This window comes from Lycium barbarum, chromosome 9 (assembly GCF_019175385.1).
Source record: "Lycium barbarum isolate Lr01 chromosome 9, ASM1917538v2, whole genome shotgun sequence".
NCBI classification, from domain to species: Eukaryota; Viridiplantae; Streptophyta; class Magnoliopsida; order Solanales; family Solanaceae; genus Lycium; species Lycium barbarum.
The window spans coordinates 15,993,770-16,013,402 of NC_083345.1; the positions used below are offsets into that span (position 1 = coordinate 15,993,770).

Sequence of the window (19,633 nt, forward strand, 5' to 3'; positions counted from 1 at the left end):
GGCCAAGTAATGTGGGACGAAGGGATTACTTCATTTATTAATTCTTAAAGAACGAGAAAAGTCAAGTAATGTGGTCAAGTAATATGGGACGGAGGGAGTACTTCATTTATTAATTCTTAAAGAATGTGAAAAGTCAAAAGTGAACAAGCAAAAGTGCAAGGAGGAAATAAATATGTCGGAGAATTAAAATTGAATTGCATACATATATACATGAGAAGAGATTAAATATTCAGCAAGAACGTGAAAAGTCAAAAGTGAACAAGTAAAAGTGCACAAAGGAAATAAATGTGTCAGAGAATTAAAATTGAAGTGCATACGTGTATACATGAGAAGAGAAAAAATATTCAGTACTATGACATATGTTCACGTGGGATTTATTAATTCTTAAAGAACATGAAAAGTCAAAAGTGAACAAGTAAAAGTGTAAATAAATTTGTGTAGGAGAATTAAAATTGAACTGCATACGTCTATACATGAGAAGAGAATAAATATTCAGCAAGAACGTGAAAAGTCAAAAGTGAACAAGTAAAAGTGCACGGAGGAAATAAACGTGTTGGAGAATTAAAATTGAAGTGCATACGTCTATACAAGAGAAGGGAATAAATATTAAATACTATGACATATGTCCACGTGGGATAAAAAAGTAGTTGATTAAAGCGTACAAGTTATATAGCTTTTGGTACAAACAGTCATTGCGTGTACAATTTTTTAAATCTTTTGGTACAAGCAGTCACAACTGTGTTAGTCCCTCTTCCACACTTATATATATATAGATATATGCAACATCCTTTACTTGGGATTTTGAAACACAAACATAACAAGAAAAACAAAGAAAAAGTACTACAGTACTAAATTAAAATAGAGCAAAGGTGCAAATATATCCCACAGCTTTGCGATTTAGAGCAGATATACCTCCCGCTAAAGTAGTGGTGTATATATACCTTTGCCGTTACAAAATGATGCAAATATAACCCTGCCCTTACACAAATAGTGCAAATATACTCTTTTTGCTAACAGGATTTTTTTAAAAAATCATTTAGCTTATTTTTTAATTAAGAAAATGTCATGTGGCTTTAAAAAAAAAGTCTACTCATTTTTTTTTTTGAGTAGACATACTTTCTGATGCCACATGGTAAATTTTTTCTGGTGGGTCGGGTCTGGTTCGTTTAAAAAAATATCTTTGTGGTTTTAAAACAAATAAGTCTACCCATTTTTTTAAACGAAGCAGACCCAACCCACCAGAAAAAAAAATGATGCGGCTTTAGAAAAATATGTCTACTCAAAAAAAAAAAGATGAGTTGACTTTTTTTAAAGTCACGTGGTATTTTTTTTAATTAAAAAATAAACTAAATGATTTATAAAAAAAAATCGTCGGCAAAAAAGATATACTTTCACCATTTGTGACGGCAGGGGTATATTGACACAACTTTTATAACGGAAGTATATCTACTCTAAATCGCAAAGTTGAGAGGTATATTTACGCCTTTTCCATTAAAATACAAGATGGACATATATAGGAAAGTAAACATTCATCCTCTCTTGTAGAGGTGCACCCTATATCCATTGGCGTCATAAAAAGTTTTAGACTTGGGTGTATACATATTTAAATCATTCGAAAGAGGTGTAGCATTGTTATATGTGATCTACAGAGGAAAGCATGTGTGCAAGTGAACTCATACCCTTCCCCGAAATGATCCTATTACTAATTAATACACTATCATAAGAATAACTTCATATTCAACGTACACTATAAAATTTAAACTGTATTTTTTGAATATAATGCATATTTTTAATTTAAAATCATAAAATTTTAAGGTTTTCTTTATAGTTTAAATTTAAATTTTCGTGTCGAACAAGTAAAATGAAAAAGAAGAGAAGTAGCATATAAAATTTTTGGTACTTTATTCAAACGTAAATATCCCTTGTATACACAATATATAAATTGGAAACACAAAGCAAGCAAAATATCAAAAAAGTATCTCGTTTCTCTGCTTGCCATGGCTACAAACGATAACGAGGTAGTCACTGATCTCTATCCTACTTTCCGACTCTACAAAAACGGCCGCGTTGAACGTTTCTACGAATATTTTAACGTGTTCTACGTTCCCCCGTCACAAGAAGATCCGGTCACGGGTGTCTCCTCTAAAGACATCACCATTTCATCTCATGTTTCCGCTAGACTTTACCTTCCAAAAAATACTTCTAATGAGAAACTTCCTGTATTAGTATTTTATCATGGTGGTGGACTTGTTCTTGGATCGGCTTTCTTCAATAAGGTGCACCGTTTTCTCAACCACTTGGTTTCTGAATCAAATGCAATTGGTGTGTCTGTAGAGTACAGGCTAGCCCCGGAGAATGATTTGGCGATATTGTACGAAGATTGCTGGACTGCGCTTCAGTGGGTTGCTTCTCATAGTGAGAATAACAACTCCACTAATCCTAACAAAGACTCATGGTTAACTAGCTATGGTGATTTTAACAAGGTGTTCATTGCTGGGGAAAGTGCTGGAGGTAATATTGTTAAGTAGTTTGTACTTTGTACTCCTTCCGTATCAAATTTTATACTATTTAATTTTTCTTTTTAGTCTGTTTAATTTTTATTTTTGATAAGCTTTACATTTCAATATTTTTATTTTGTTCTTGATGACATTTTCTTATACATGTGACATGACCGGTTTAGAATCATAAAGTTTAAAGGACATTTTTGATGTATCATACATATTTTAATTTAGAACTACATGATTCGAATTAAAATGTTTTGTTTAAAACTTAACTTAGATTACGGCTTAAGGTGATTCTGTTGTAATCTGAAAAGAGACGGATTCAAAATTTGAACTTTATGAATTTTAGATTGAGGATAGTGACCTCAAGTGTAACATCACAATTTTACCTTTGTACATACTTAGTGAATTTCTTAACATATATATATATATATATATATATATATATATATATATATATATATTGGATTTGGACCACATCTACTGATTTTTCCCGAACGTTTATGTTAGAGCCTAATTTCGCCCCTGATTTTGAAGTGGTTTTCTACTTTTGTTTTTTAAAGAAAGTTATTTTCACGCCTTAAAAGTCTTTCTTTCTCACTTGGATTGTTATTATAATTTTTCTAACAGGTAATATAGTTTATCACATGGCTATGAGAGCTGGTACAGAAAGCTTAAATGGAAATGTTAAAATCTTGGGTTCCATTCTTGCTTGTCCCTTCTTTTTGATGCCAGAGGAGAACATCGATTATCAGGGTAATTTAGCTTATAATATGTGGGTCACCATATGTCCAGAATTGGAATCTGGATTATCACCAATTGATAGCCCAATGATTAATCCACTTGCTGAAAAGGCTCCAAGACTATTGGACCTGGGCTGCTCGAGGTTGTTTATGGGTATAGCTCAGAATGATGTATTGGTTCCAAGAGAAATTATGGTTCGATTTGTTGAAGGTGTGAAGAGAAGTGGGTGGAATGGTGAGTTGGAGTTCTTTGAAGTTGAAGGAGAAGAACATTGCTTCTTTATAGAGGATCCCGAAGCTGAGAAAGCTAAAGATTTAATAAAACACTTTGCTTCTTTCATCCAACATAAGCGATCATGAGTTTTAAGTTTTAACTATTGTAGATTGTGTTACGTGTACTCTAATAAGGCTTTGGTCTAGTGGTAAAAACGCATCGATGTGTAGATTAGGTGCATCTTTACAAGTTTAAACTTTGTCTTTGACTAAAACGTTGTATTTAAGTGGAGAAAAGTAAATGAACAACTCATTATGCACTGAATCTCAAACTTTTCCCACTAGCCCTCGATCGAGTTACTTGTATGGCTGCTTCAACTTTTGTCATCTTAATCTCTATTGCAGGTCTTTATTCATAAAAGTTTTAGCTTGCAAAATTTGATTTGAACTCTTTTTCTATACAGTCGCTTGGTGCTTCCTTTATATACTTTTGTAGTATTACCCAAATCCTTCATTTTTCATTCATGTTTCCTACTTTAAATATCTTTATAATTTCTTCTTCTTAATTTATGTGGTATATCTTACATGAAAATTAAGAAAGGAAGCAAGACTTTTGAAACTAATGGTTGTAAATATACCATAACATTTGCATAGTTTATTGACTTTTGAATCTTATGATCTTAAATATATCATATATAATATTTATGTGGCCATAAAAACTTATCTTTAGGAGTATAATTGAATGTTTAAGTCAAATTATTCTTGGTGAAAAGGGATCCGGCTCCCCTCCAGTAGGCATCCCCCCGCTTCCTCCATTACACGCTTAAAAGAGTGAGAAGTGTCTATTTTGTTAATCAATGGTCCAGATTTAATTATTTTAACCCATTCGGCTGACTATAGTTAACTTTCCATTTTCCCAGCAAAACCATGCCAAAAAAATTTGCAAATCATGGCAATCTTTGAAATTGTCCCAAAGCCTTCCTCCAGTGTAAAATAATTTGTAGTTTCAATTCTGCAGGATATTGTGTCTTAGTTCAGTTACCTCCATTTATATTTGAAGTTCTCTTCAAAGAGAGAGAGTTAATCCTTCAGTACATGTGCATACCTTCATTGATATTCGAAGTTCTCTTCAAAGACACAGTTATTCTTTCAGTGTTTCATTTGATTGCAAAAAAATAGAACTGATACAATCATACTCATCTCCTTCTTTTCCGGAGACTTTATGTCGATTGGATCAAGTTCTTTCATCTTCTTGTTTCAGAGTTCCGCGTTAGAAAAATTAATTGGATTTTATCGACTCCAATAATGGCTATCTTTCCCCTATAAAAGCAGACAATTAGTGACTCCTATATAGTTGCTGCAGTTCTAATTTCTTAATCTCAAATTGTGATGGTGGTGCAATATGGGATTGGAGTCAATTCGGTACCATCAATTTGCACAAATTATCATTTCTTCACTGTGGTGAAAGGTCTTATAGAAGGTTAATGATGCAAACCCAAATGAGACGAAGGAGCTTTTATGGAAGGGATTGAAGTTATGGTGGGAATTCGAGTTTTGGGCCAAAACATCCTTAAACTATACTCTAAACTTAGACTACATCCTTAAAGTATCCTTCTTAGCAGAAAACATCCTCCAAGTATTTAAAGGTTAACAACTTCCATCCTTCTGTTAGAAATTGTCAAGAAACTAATGGATCCCAAAAAAACATGTGCAGCTCACGCGACTCTCAGCAAAAAATTCCTCCATAATTCCTATACTTACTGTAAAAAGCTCCCGAAAAAAATAAATTAAAAAGCTCTGACACCACTATTTGCTGAAATTAAAAAAAATGTTAGGAAGGTGTGAGGAGATATGATCTGCTCTTCTTCTCCTTTACCAATTGAAAGAAGCTGGAGCTCAATTTCACACCATCTTCACCTTCTCCAAAACCAAATTGTAGTTAGATCAATATTTTTTCGGGGCAATCTCATAGTGAGGTGACCAAAATTCTGATTTTAATGTTTGGTATTCGAGTTTCATACTCCATTACTAGAAATGGAAGTCTCCAGCAAGCACCACTTCTTGCAAATTCAATTGAGGAGAAACACATTTTGACTGGTAATTCTTTGATATGATCATATCAAATCACATGAAAAATAAATGATAAAAATTTGTTAATAAAACGTTCTGCATAATGCTAAACCAAGTCCAGAAAAATTCAATATATTATTTTCGACGTATCTCAGAATGAAGACGAAGGCGTGACTTGATTTACTGAAGATAATTGAAATGGTGCATAGACGTCAATACATGAAAATTATTTCATAATATTTTTCTTATTCAAATTCTAAAAGGGATTACATGTGAAGAACAAAACGTAGTATGACTTTTCTCTTATTTTTTCTGCTTTCTTTTTTAAATTATCAAAGCTTCTTGAAGGAAAATGAAAGAGCAAGGAAACAGATGATCTTCCTTTTGGCCAATAAGGAAATTCTTCGAAATAGTTTCTGAAGATTTGATGTAGAGAATTGGTACTCAAAGCTGATTTATGGAGTTTTACTGAGAGTCACATGTACTGTAGGTATTTTTGTTGGATCCGTTAGTTTTTAGATAATTACTAACAGAAGGATGAAAGTTGTTAACTTTTAAATACTTGGAGGATGTTTTAGGCTAAGAAGGATATTTTAAGGATGTAGTCTAGGTTTGGGGTATAGATTAAGGATGTTTTTGGCCCAAAACTCGTGGGAATTCCCAATTAAATGTTAACTTAATTGTTTTTAACTATAGTCAGACGAATGGTTAAAATAATTAAATCTGGACCATTGATCGACAAAATAGACACTTTTCACTCTTTTAAGCGTGAATGGAGGAAGCAGAGGCGAGCCAAATCCGGTGAAAAGCACATGAATTGAATTTTGGGCCCGTTTAGCCATAAATATCAAAAACTTTTTCACTCTTTTTGAAATTTTTAAAGTTGGAGTTGATCATAATTTTTAAAATTGTAGTTTTTGGTAAAATGTAGTGTAAAAAGGTGAGAAAAGTTAAAATTTTTTGAAAAACAAGTTTTTCTTGTTTTTAGTATTCCGGAATATAACTCCGAAAAAAAGTGAATAAGTTTTATGGCCAAACGCGCACTTTCTTTGTGCATAACATGGCCAGATTTTTCGATTTGATTGCATCCTAAAGACATTCGCAGAACTCTACTTGAGGACCAAACGTACAAATTGATAGGGGCAATGACTGCTCCAAACAATAATAGTCAGTACATATATAGGCTTTGTATATTAAATATAAATATACATGTAATATACATATTATATACAAAATATACATATAATATACATGACATACACATAATCAGTGTATATGTTATGTATATTTTTGCTGCCACCCATAATTAATTTTGGCCGATGGGCCAAAAATGAAAATAACCCTTTTTTAAGGAAGTGAACAAAAGAAATTATAAGTGAGTACTTAACTTGAAGTCACAATTATCTCCTTAGGCCATTTTCGGGTTTATCTCTCTCTGTTCTAACGTAAAGATCAATTAAACAAGTAATTTGGATTTATTAGTACAGAATTTAAAAAAAAAAAAAAAAAGTGAAGAATTGGAAAACTTAATCTATAATCGGAGTTTATCATCTTATTGATAGGGGCAAATAATGTGCTTTATTTCTCTCCTTCACTCTGATGATACCATTACGTTTGCTTTTCTAATGGTAACTTTAATTTGTCTTAAATTATTATTTTGAGAATGGCAATGTTTTTCACATTTAATTTGTCCAATTCAGACCCAAAATGGTACTCATATGAAATACTATATGGTATATCTTAAAGGAAAATTTTGAGCTTTCATTTTGCAGAGTCGAATGTATCGAATACCTCTTTCAATATACAAAAAATGCCGCTACTCCTCCTATACAAAAAGAATACTAGTACTATGAAGTTGAAACAAGAGTATGATAGCAAAAAGAATGGGAATTAGTGGATAATAAAGAGTGGAATTAGCATCTGCAAACTCTCCGGCCATCAATTTGTACCATTAATTAGCGGTCGTCTCATGGTATTGTAAATATGATATTTGTCTTTGCATCTTTATTTGTTCATAGAACTTTGCAATAAACTCCTCAGCCTTCATATCAATAGCTTCGTCACCAGGACCAGCATTAATTATTTCATTCTCTTCACAATAATCATCCGCTCCATTCAAGAAACCTTTCCTAGGAACAACATCATCATCGTCCTCATTACCATGGTACATTTCATCGTCACTCTGATCATGATCGTTGTCAAAGTCAAAGTCAAAGTCAAAATCGACTTGAGGTTTGATGCAAGGGATATTAGGCATCTTGAAACGCAAGGAAGCAGGACGATGCATCTTGACGTGAAAGATAGGGGTGTCATCAAAGGAAAGCTCACGCTCCCCATAATGTAGTGCACCGTAATTGTTGGTATGATGAAGGTTTTTAATGTATTTGGGAAGCATATGAAGATTCATAAGGATCCTTTTCTTGAAAATGCCACCTTTTCTTGCCCATAATAAGGCCAAACGGAGAATGTTCCATGCTCTACGAGCAACCAATGATTTCTTCTTCTGCATTTTCGACTTCTCTTCCATGGTTAATTAGTAAAACACAAAAAGTAGTACTCTAAAATTGAAATAAATGTAGATGGCAGAGGAGCACACAAAGAGAAAAAGTCTCGTTTTTTGTTTTGTTTTGGTTATGGTTTGGCAGGGGGAGAGGTAGAAGCTATATATAGACTGACATGGCAAAATTTGAGAAATTGAGAATAAACTCAAAGCAATAACGCGGTTTGAGGGGAAGTAAATGTATTTATGCATGAAAATAATTTGGACACGCACAGTTGCAAGCTGTTTGTGTTTCTGTTTGATGGAATTTTTAGGTTGGAAAGTTTAATATCCAAGTTGTGCCAGCTAAAGTTTTGTCTAATGCTAGGTGCTTGAATTAGAAAGAGCCCGTAGAGACAGCATGCGTTTTCTTTTTGTTTGTACATTGGGCTCTTTGATTAATCTGCCATTCTTTTTTCTGGACGGAATAAAAAGATAAGGAAATGGATAGAAGTAGATATATAGAAACTAATTCCAACTCTCACATGATGAAAAAAAAAAGGTAAAAGGTCTCGAGACTAAAATTATATGCTGGTATTATTGTTGTCTTGTAGACGAAAATTATATGCTCTTTGATTTTCCGTGTTAAAACACTACTCCTTCTGTCTCAATTTATGTGGTACTTTTCGTTTTCCAAGATTCAAACTGCATGAATTTTGATCAACATTTTAAGATGTATTTTTTCACCAAATTGATATGAGAAAAATTGCAAATTATAGTACTTATCATGTAGTTTTCAAATATATAAATTTTAATCTTAAAATCTTAAGTTAATCTAATCCAATTTAGCTTCAAAGTTTAGTCAAATTGACTCTCGAAAAGCGAAAAGTGCCACATAAATTGAGACGGAGGGAGTACTATTTATTTACCACCGACGTTTAGTGGAATAACCACTAAATTTTCAGTGGGACATTTAAGTGAGAAAATAGTAATTTTTTAGTAGTGTACGTGACATTCTAGTTCCACCCCTACTATTGTTCACCATTGTTGTGTTTAAAAGACACAATTCTCTAATTTGTTCTAAAAATTTGTCGAAAACAAGCTGGTAAAAATATTCTTTTTTTGTTCATCTATAGTACTCCCTCCGTTCACTTTTACTTGTCCACTATAGACTTCACACACTTTTTAAGAAATAATAAATGAAGTGCATATTTTACCATTAAATTCATATTAATTGATGTATAATTGCATTGGATTTGGAAAATAATTTGGAATGTGTATTTAATGCTAAGGGCAAAACAGGAAAAATAAATTATTTTTCTCTTGATATGTGAAAATAGACAAGTAAAAGTGAAAATCTATTTATAAAATAATAAACAAGTAAATATAAATAATAAACAAGTAAAAGTGAACGGAGGGAATATAATTTAATCATATGCTAGTATTATTGTTGTCTTGTAGACGTGGAGCATAACGAGGAATGCTAGCGGCGATTGATTGAAAGAAAATAAAATAGAATGTGATGAACGCGAATCTAAGTGGTCAAATGAAGGTTCCGAGAAATACAATTAGCAACATGATGCAGATAACAAACACCAATAGATCTAATATGATTTGTTGAAAAAGTTGAATATACAATTTTCTAGATCAAAAGTAGAAAATGAAGTATACTGATTTTGGGTTGTTGGAGGGACAATATGGAGATGATTATATAAAATAACGTTTTCTACATGCAGTGACAGCTTAATTAGGGCGAAGCCACCATTCGGATCACAATGTACTCCCTCCGTTCACTTTTACTTGTTTATTATATATGGACTTTTATATGCTCCTTAAGAAATAATAAATGAAGTGTATATTTTATCATGATACTCATATTAATGGGATTTGAAAAATAATTTGGATTGAGTAATTAATATTAAGGGCAAATCAAGAAAAACAAATTATTTTTCTGTTAATATATGAAAGTGGATAAGTAAAAGTAAAAGTCTATTTTTAGAATAGTGGACGGGAGTAATTGGTTCGATTGTCAATGACTCTTGACCATCGAAAGCTGTTCTCACTTGTTGACTATTAATTAAAGTGTAAAACACGAAAAAAAAATAGGATTTTGAGTAATTAATTATATGCGCTAACAGTGAAAACGGTATAATTTAACTTGTTATAATGAATTGTTGCTTTATTTTGAGGGACTTTCACTTATTACGAATAATTAATTATTTATAGTCTGATGGTATAAAAGTTTTTTTTCTATGTATATAAATTTTAAACACAATAAATATTGTTTTGAATTCGGAGAAATGTGACTATTGATTAAACTAGCTGTTTAACTTCCTATTTAGAGTTTAAATTGTGAATGCGTGTAATGTACTATTTTCTTTGTCCCAGTTCATTTAGCATAATTTTTTAGTTCATCAAAAAAAATGTTATATTTTTATATTTAAAACTAATTTAACTTTAAAGTTATCATTTCACCCTTAATAAGATTAGTTATACTATCCCCAAGGGTTGGCTGAGTGAGTGGGGTGAGTGCTTTCTTACTTGAGAACCTTGGGATTGATTACCCTAGCCACCAGCTTTCTCAGTCAAAGCTCGTTGCGCTGGGTTTGTCTATTGCGGCTTACATCTCCTGTGTAGTTCGCAAGCTATTGCATAATGAGCAGGTTACCTAGTGCACACCCAAAGGATAGTGACAGTCAATTTCCTTGGAGTTCCAAAAAAAAAAAAAAATGTTTATACTCAAACAGTGTCTGAAGTGTATTTTATATCACAAGCATATAAAAAGGAAATTCTTCTATTTCCCATGTAGTCAAACACTGTCATATTATTAGGATGGAGAGAGTAGTATTTAAGGGATGGACCAAGTAAAAATATCACAGGACACAATAATACAGTTGGTTGGAGAGAGTAGTAGACTAGTAGCCCTACTAGTCGAAGCCTTCCATATTCCGTTCCCATTTTCAGTGGCCTCCCACCTTCAACTAACAATTCCCTTATGAACAAAACCAAACCTACTAAAAAAATTAAGGTTGTACTGCCACCACATGACAACTATGTCTTGGTTGGTCACAGATGTTTCTCTACTACTGTTTTACTCATAATTAGGGGTGTACAAAGTAAACCGACAAACCGCACCAAACCGCTAAATCGAGTTAAACCGAGAAAAAAACCCGACTAGTGGTTTGGTTTGACTTGGTTTAGTGTTGAAAAAAAAAACCCGATCATAATTGGTTTGGTTTGGTTTTAACTAAAAAAGTCAAACCGAACCAAACCAACCCGACATTACTTGTATTCAATTTCTAAATTATTTTATACATAAAAATATTTATTTGTAACGTAATTTATAAATATTTCTTAAATTTTTTCGTAGATTTTATCTATTATCATATTATTCAAGCTTGAAATTAGAATTTTGAATGCCAATAAGTTTTATATCCTATGGATGTTAGTAACTCAAATAAAGTCCAAGCCAAAACCAACTCAACACTAATGCTAACAAAAGAAATTCAGTTTACCACTAGAAATGACAATAATGTTGGATATCTATTATTTAGTTTTGCATAATTGATTTAGAGAGTGAAAATACATAACTTAAGTTTTTTTTTCTTTGTCATGTAATTAATACTTATTTAGCCGTACTTATTTTAGCATGACTTAGTATTTTTAGATTATGATCATTTTCTTTATGGCTTGTTAATTAGCAATATTTATTTTAACTGATTTTATTAGCTTTTGTTGAATATTTTAATACAACGTCATCACTCTTCTCACATTTTGTGTTATTTTCTTAAGAAACACCTTAATTATATAGTTGTATCTTACTAGGACTAAATAAATATTTGAAGTAAAAGTTATATCTTTTGTATCAAGACTATTCCGAAAAAAAAACCCCGAAAAATCCGAGAAAACCGAATAACCCGAGAAAACCCAAGGTTGACAAACCCGAATTTTATTGGTTTGGTTTGGTGTATAAATTTAAAAACCCGACGCAATTGGTTTAGTTTGGTGTTTAAAAAATCCGAACCAACCCGGTCCATGTACACCCCTATCATAATAATGTGAATCGCCAAGCATGTACCTGTACTGTAGCTTCCTGGGAAAATCATCAATATTCAGGAACACATCATAAAATCAAAATAAATTAGCCATCATTTTGGTTATTTTTGGACCATTAGGATGTCTTCATTCTCCATTTTCAATTAATGAATTGAGATTGCCAGAAAATGAAAAAAGGATCACCAGTTAGGCCTCTTGGGACGACCATATAAAGGTGCAATATGTTTGGTCTACAGGCCCAAATTCACCATTCAATTCTACATCCACAAACGAAAAGCCCAAAAGAAAGATGGAAAAAGAAAATGGAATTAACTGGGTCATTGGCACTTATGTCCCTATTTTGTGTTGGTCTTAACTTTGTCCCTCATAATAAACAACTTTTTTGAGGGAGCATAAGTTTATCTCGTATGGCTATAGAACTTATGCCACTAGGAATAAATTCTATTTTTAAAGGACAAAAATTAAAGACCAGCCCATTTGAAGGGAAAGATTAAAGACCCGTCTATATGAAGGACAATTCGCAATTTCTTCGAATGAACATGCTAAAACTACAGTAGTATAAACTAAACTGATAATTTAACTCTTCTTCCCTTTCAATTTGGTTATTACTATCATAAACTATTAAAGATGTACGTGCATGGTAATGGGCATTCTAGTACTTGTATGTTTCAACATCCAACCTGGGTTGTGAACCGCACAAATAACCTGAGGTGGTTATATAGTTATACCGTAACTGTCCAACAAAGAATCAACTCCAAACATACAAATTCTACCTTCCCTTTTTTTTATAGCTTCTCTTATATATACAGCAAAAGAAACCTCATTTCTTCGCAACGTCTCTCTTAACAACTCGCCCTGCATTGCAGGGAGGGCAGATTAGGTGCAACCATCGTTCGACAGAGCGTAGCCATTTTTTCGTGGAACATTCTCCTCCAAAGAATGACGGAAGAGGTAGTCAGCTCCACAATCACCACCACAACCACCACCACCACCACCAACAATAATAATAAATCTTCAGTTGATGACAACATTGTCAATCAACGACAATTAATTGTCAAGGAGAAGAAAAAGCAGGGTGCTTTTAGCTTTATCAAAGCTGCGTCACTCAAGCTTCGTCGTCGTTCCCTCGATCTAAAGCAACAGAAATTTTCTCAGGTAGCCCATGCATAGGTTTCATTTTCTCTTTTACGATGACTATTCATTCTGATTCTGTCTGCCTATCGCCTTTCTTATAAAAGGAAGATGAATTTTGATTTGTTGGCTTTCATTTACATAAAATTTATCAATTCTTTTTATAGGTACGTATGTATAAGTCATTTTGGTATAATGATCGAATCACCTTCCTGGTAGACAAAAGAGGAACAATGAATTTTTAGCTTTTATAAATAAAAAATTAAAAGTATGTTTGTACATATATAGTCAAATTTCTCTACAACGACGCCTGTTAGTCGCAATTTTTCCCTATAATTTTTGTCATTTGATTTATGCTACTATCTGTTATTTTTTATACTTCGATTATCTTATTTTTCTGTGGTAGCTACTGCTTCCTTTTTTTTCCAGATTATTTTATCATGGTTTTTCGCTTTCGTTATTTTCATTTTCATACTGCTTTAAAATGTTTTTCCTCATCTGACTTTTTTTTTTTCATGCTTTCTCTTGAGCCAAGGGTCTTTTCAGAAACAGCCTCCTTACCTTCCAAGGTAGGGGTAAGGTCTGCGTGCATTTTACCCTCCCCAGACCCCACATTGTGGGTAGGGGTAAGGTCTGCGTGCATTTTACCCTCCCCAGACCCCACATTGTAGGATTTCACTGGTTATGTAAATGTTGTTGTTGTTGTTGTATCTCTATAACGATGTCATTTGTCTAGATATATTTTGATTGTTATAACAAAATGTTGTTATAAAGAACATATAATATAACATAACATGAAACATCTATTCCAAAAGAACTTGACTGTTATAGTAAAATTAAAGAAGAGGACTGTTATAGAGAGGTCTGATTATAGTAGACGTATACTTATCCATTGATTTTAAATTCTGAATACTGCAGGAAGCGGTGCCCACTGCGGATTCAAAGGGGGAAAACTGGAAGAAGTTGGTGGGCTCAATGAGGCCTTTACATCTCCAAGACAACCAATCACCACCGAGTCCTCACCCGCCACCCCCGGTGAAATCTCTATCGCTGCCTGTAGAATGCTGTGAAATTTTTTCCTCTCCCTCGCCCTCAACGTCCTCTGCTGGCACCATTAGTCAATATGCTTCGGCAAATAATTTACAAGAACTCTACGGTGAGAAGAGTGACGATGAGGAAGAGGAAGATCCTGACCATGTATTTGATACAATTGGAGCAGACGAGATGATTGATGCCAAGGCAGAGAATTTCATTGCTCAATTTTACGAACAAATGAGGCGTCAACAGTGATCGCACACTTAATCAAACACATAAAAGCATGAACGTAACGATCAAATTCATTTCATTCATTTTGTAGTACTCCTAGTATAATTGATTACTTTTAGCTAAGGCATATTTCATAATTAAGTACTAGTGTAGAAATGTCACTGCCTTTTAATTTGCTCTAATGTCTCTTAGATCTTTACTGATTAGTTCCAAGGGAACAGGTTTTTTGCTACGTTACTTGCTCTCTCTTTGGAACAAAGAAACTAGTGAAAGAAAAAAAAGAAAGAAAATCCGAAACATTTGAATCCTTTCATTATGTTTGTTCTAAATGTGCTATGGATAAGACAATGTATTACATTGTAATTAAAGAATATGTATCTGAATCTAAGAGATTTTTTTTGTTATTAAGATACACATGTTGTACTTCTATTTCTTCGTCTACCACTTTTTACTCTCCCTTACTTGGTGTTTGTAGTAACCCAATCAATACATGACACATGTCTTCATATATCTATCACTAAATCATAGCTAATTACTAATATGTCACTTAATCATGATAAATGAATACGATTTGATGTAAAAAGTAATACTGTATCTGCTGACTTTTCATGAGAAAGTAGCATTATGTAAATTAATAATACTGTCAGTACTCATTCTTAGATGTAGGTGAAATCTAGGAAATGCAACTTCATCAGTTTCGCTTATAACCTAGCAAACGAATTTAAGGCCAAAATCAGAGCTGCATTTGATCTTCCATATCGATCACCAGTTTGGTCAACTTGAAGCTCCAAACCAGTTATAAGGATTAAAAAAAGGTGCCAAATCAAAATCTTATTCATTGTCAGGTTCAGATATTGCGAATACACAGCAATTTTAGCCCAAATTGGGTGTAAAGATCTTCAATGTGGTAAATGTAAACTGTTTGACAAAAAAAAAAAAAAAAAAAAAAAAAGAGCAAAAGACCCCTGAAATTGATGGCTTCATAGCTTGAAAAGGATAAATCAATTTCATAGATTTGATAAGCAAAAAAGGCATGGAAAGTCAGAACAACAAATGTACTTAAAGCTTGTAAGGGAGAAATTAATCTCAATTGTTAGACATGATTAAATGACATGCAAACAAATTAGAATTTAATTTGAAAAATGAAACAAAAAACTTTCTAAGTACTAAACAAATTAGAATTTCACCTGATCATCTCTATGTTTTCCACCTTTCTCTGTTTCTTACAACTTGATTCAGAACTCACAAGCAGATCATTTTGAGAAATTAGAAGAGACAAAAAAAGAAGAAGAAAAACACCTTGTACAGTAACATGAGTAGCTACAGAGTAATTAATAACCATGTATGATTTCTGAGCATTTATTCTTGAACCACCTTAGTCCATTCCTAATAGAAGTTTTGACCTTCCCTTCAATAGTGTACACTTTATACTTTGCTATTCTCTTTCGTCTCTTCATTTCTGGATCATTGAATCCCCATGGCTTATTTGAAGACGCTGGTGCCACCTGGCTCGGCCACGTTCCCTTGCTCGTTACTCCTGCCAGATCCGGTGACCGAGCCCTACTTACCTAGCAAACAATAACCGAGCCAGAATTTTTAGTAAGAGAATTCAAAATATAAGGAGGCACGAGTTTCAGCATTTATTACATTACTAGCATTTAAACAAAAAACTTGACCGTACATTATACACCTCTTGCACCCCTTAGCTTTGCCAGGAGAGGCGAATCTAAAATTTAAACTTAGGATCAACATATAAAGTTCTTCAAAATTATGGGTTCGAAATCTAAAACTTGCACATGTATATATACTTTATATTTGGTTAGTATAAAAAATACCAGGTTCAGTTGAACATGCACTCCTGCATACCTGGTTGTTGCAGAACCCCTTTCCGCTTACGATCTCCAGTCTCCGGTCGCCAGAGCACTGGAAACTCGGCCGAAACTCTTCCATATCTGGTCTTAGACTATATATTAGTATACTATAAAAGAGAGCAAAATGTAAACTTGCCAAGAGGCTATACAGAAGTTCAAAAATACATTTGGGAATGTGAAATGGTATTATTGTAATAGGAATAAGAGGATTCTCCTTCTTTCTTTCTATCCTATAGTACTTAACTTTTTTTGTAGAAAAAAGTGAGGCACCTGTAAATGGAACAGAACTTTAGCTGTAATGAGCTTGTTTTTATTATTTTTTCAGATTAGATTCTGTAATGGTGGTCTCCCAGTACTCGATGACACTTTATTTTTCTCTTGCAGCATTTTTTAAATAGGGGGTTTTATGACTATTTCGTACTATGGTGCTATAATTAATTAGATGGACATTTCAAAATTATGGTGCCTGGGATTTATATGTCGTGCCAACCTCGATGTTATCGATCTTGTCACCTTAAAAGAAATCATAATTAATTTTGGCTGGCCATGATAAGAGAAGTCCATAATTATTCTACTTACACAAAGGGTATCCAAAGTGATGATTAATAGGCATGACTATAAGAGATTTCCATGCACAATATTCACTGAACATAGTCACGAAGTTTTAGCTCAGTTTCATTTTTTTCTAAATAGAAATTAATACCAACGAAAAACTCGAAATTATTGGTAAAAATTGGTTGTGGTTTTTGTATATTCTACATAAATAATATCCACAGAACATTTGTAGATTAGCGATAGGCGAATAAGAGTGCCTAAAATGATTTAAAAAACACATAAATGTAAAGCAACGTACTTGTTCTATTGATAAAATCTTAATATTTTTGAATTTAAATTATTCTTACACACAAATTTTACATGTATTATATGTTAAAGAAAGTGTCTTCTTTAGTTTCACTGTCCTGTATTATTATCCGAATTATATCTCATGTATTATAAATTTATAATTTCCAAAATAACTAGTTTGTCCAGTTTAGATTGGAAAATGGTTTGATATTAATTTGGTTTTGTTTATTTCTATAAGTGTTAGGATTTTTTAGATTTACTCGGAGAAAATTGATTATTTTTTTTAAGCATTTTGGTTTTTGTTTTGCTTATGAACAAAACAATTTGTAACATCAAAGTCATAAAATTAGTTTTTATAGCAATAAAGTTACTAAAATATGTGTTCACTAGAAAGTTAAACTCTTGGTCGCCAAAAATGACATGTCATCAGGACATCATAATTTGCCACTGTGTACACGCCACATGAGAAAAAAATTATACAAAATATCATTGTCATTTAACTTATAATATTTTAACGAAAAGGGTCAAAATGCCCCTAATGTTATTGGAAATGCTTATATTTTTCCCTCCTTCCACCTATAGTCCCACTAACTACTCTAAACTTTAATTTTCAGGTTGGTAATGCCCTTCCTTTCAACAAAAGCATGAGATGACATACATGAAGCTTTAATTAGATAGGGCACACTGATTTATTGGTTCATGTGGCTCCAACCATAAATAACCCGACCATCCGGTTAATCCTAAATAGCTAGAATTATTTGAATTCAGCAATGGTGGAGTCGACTTCAGTAAGCTAGAAACCATCAATTTCAACAACCAACGGACTTCAAATGAAAACAAGTTGAGAGCTCAACAAAACAAGACAGTTACAATTCGAATGCCTTGTTGGATTCCTTGTAAAAATGATGCTTTGGATCATAAATACCTTAAAATCCCAAATTCAAAATGATCTAATTAATCTGGCAATAAATATTTGAACTTAGAATTCAACTCAACTGTTTCATCCTTTAACAATGGTATAAATTCAACCTCAACAATTATCGAATAAATAAATTCGGATGGGTCGATTATTTCTGGGTTGGTTCTAATTTTCATGTGGACAAATAAATCATGTATCACCCATTTAATTAAAGCTCACATATATTTCATCTTATAATTCCATTAAAATAAAGGACATTCTTTACCATCAAGGGCAATTGAGGACTAATACGTAGAATGAGGAACATTTTTAACCTAAAATATAACGTTAAGGGCAATTGCATTCCATTAGTGGAAGGAGGGCAAATTTAAGCCAATTCCAATACGTTCGGGGATTTATATATATATATATATATATATATATATATATATATATATATATATATATATATATATATATATATATTTACTCTTTTTCATATTTTAACTATAAACAATTAACAAAATATTAAACGACACACCCCTAAAATGCAAAATATTTACCTGCCCCATGCCCCCTCAAAACTAATTTCACTTCTGACCCAACTAGCCGAAAATATTTACCCGAGTACGCCTCGCCCAAAACCCCTTCCTCCATGATACTATCGCAATATATTTATATATCATGATGGTATCATGGAGGAATAAAAGAAGGACTGAACCAGTCCTACGTGATACTACTATCTCAGTATGTTTATGTACCACGATGGTATTTCAGAGGACTTAGGAGTGTCTCATTGAAGGACTGAAGAACGTCGTTGCCCCCTGAAAACAAAATAATTATCCGCCCATACTCCTCTTACTTTCATGCTCCTGAAACTATTTATCTGAAATGCCCCTAAAATTATGATACCAATATGGTATATAAATATACTGAGATAGTATCATGTTCATTATTCAAAAGACACACTTTTCTCATAAAAACATCAACGATATCATCATCTTATATACATATATTGTGATGGTATCGTGGAGGACTGCTTCAGTCCTTCAATGAGACACTCCTCAATCCTTCGTGATACCATCATGGTACATAAATATACTGAGGCGATATCATAGAGGACTGCTTCATTCCTTCTCTTAGTCCTACATGATACCATCATGATATATAAATATACTGCGATGGTATCATGAAGGAAGAGTTTCGGGCGAAAGGGTACTTGGGTAAATATTTTCGATCGGTTGGGTAAGAAGCAAAATTAATTTAGGAGGAGATATGGGTGGGTAAATATTTTACATTTTACGTGTATTTTGTGTTGTTTTCCCTAAAATTAACTCCAAAATAATATAGTCCCTCCGGATCAGTCCACTTAGGCTTTTTTTTTTGGATAAAAAAAGGAGTCCACTTAGCAAATCAAGAAAGAATTAACCTTGTTTTTCCATATTTACCCCTATTAAGTGTTATATGATCAAATCACAATGTCTATTTAATTAGGGGTAGTTTAGTCAAATAATTTATTTTTATTTAGGAGTTAGTATTTTCTTAAAAGATGTGTAAATGGC

General features: G+C 32.8%; 4 protein-coding genes across 4 annotated transcripts; 2 read left to right on the forward strand and 2 right to left on the reverse strand.

Moving 5' to 3' along the window:
- Window positions 1-1,939: 1,939 nt before the first annotated feature.
- LOC132609707 (hydrolase 3-like) lies at window positions 1,940-3,782 on the forward strand. Its single transcript, XM_060323818.1, has 2 exons — window positions 1,940-2,511; window positions 3,132-3,782. Exons 1-2 carry the CDS (start codon window positions 1,998-2,000, stop codon window positions 3,602-3,604), a joined length of 987 nt encoding a protein of 328 aa, XP_060179801.1. The 5' UTR covers window positions 1,940-1,997; the 3' UTR covers window positions 3,605-3,782.
- Window positions 3,783-7,265: 3,483 nt separating this feature from the next.
- Window positions 7,266-8,217, reverse strand: LOC132609842 (uncharacterized). The gene has a single exon (XM_060324008.1). It carries the CDS (start codon window positions 8,052-8,054, stop codon window positions 7,479-7,481), a length of 576 nt encoding a protein of 191 aa, XP_060179991.1. The 5' UTR covers window positions 8,055-8,217; the 3' UTR covers window positions 7,266-7,478.
- A 4,672-nt stretch (window positions 8,218-12,889) lies between these two features.
- Window positions 12,890-14,869, forward strand: LOC132610575 (uncharacterized). The gene is made up of 2 exons (XM_060324894.1): window positions 12,890-13,217; window positions 14,112-14,869. Exons 1-2 carry the CDS (start codon window positions 13,002-13,004, stop codon window positions 14,481-14,483), a joined length of 588 nt encoding a protein of 195 aa, XP_060180877.1. The 5' UTR covers window positions 12,890-13,001; the 3' UTR covers window positions 14,484-14,869.
- A 746-nt stretch (window positions 14,870-15,615) lies between these two features.
- LOC132610479 (uncharacterized) lies at window positions 15,616-16,679 on the reverse strand. Its single transcript, XM_060324793.1, has 2 exons — window positions 16,326-16,679; window positions 15,616-16,027 (listed from the first exon to the last, which is right to left on the reverse strand). Exons 1-2 carry the CDS (start codon window positions 16,407-16,409, stop codon window positions 15,791-15,793), a joined length of 321 nt encoding a protein of 106 aa, XP_060180776.1. The 5' UTR covers window positions 16,410-16,679; the 3' UTR covers window positions 15,616-15,790.
- Window positions 16,680-19,633: the final 2,954 nt, after the last annotated feature.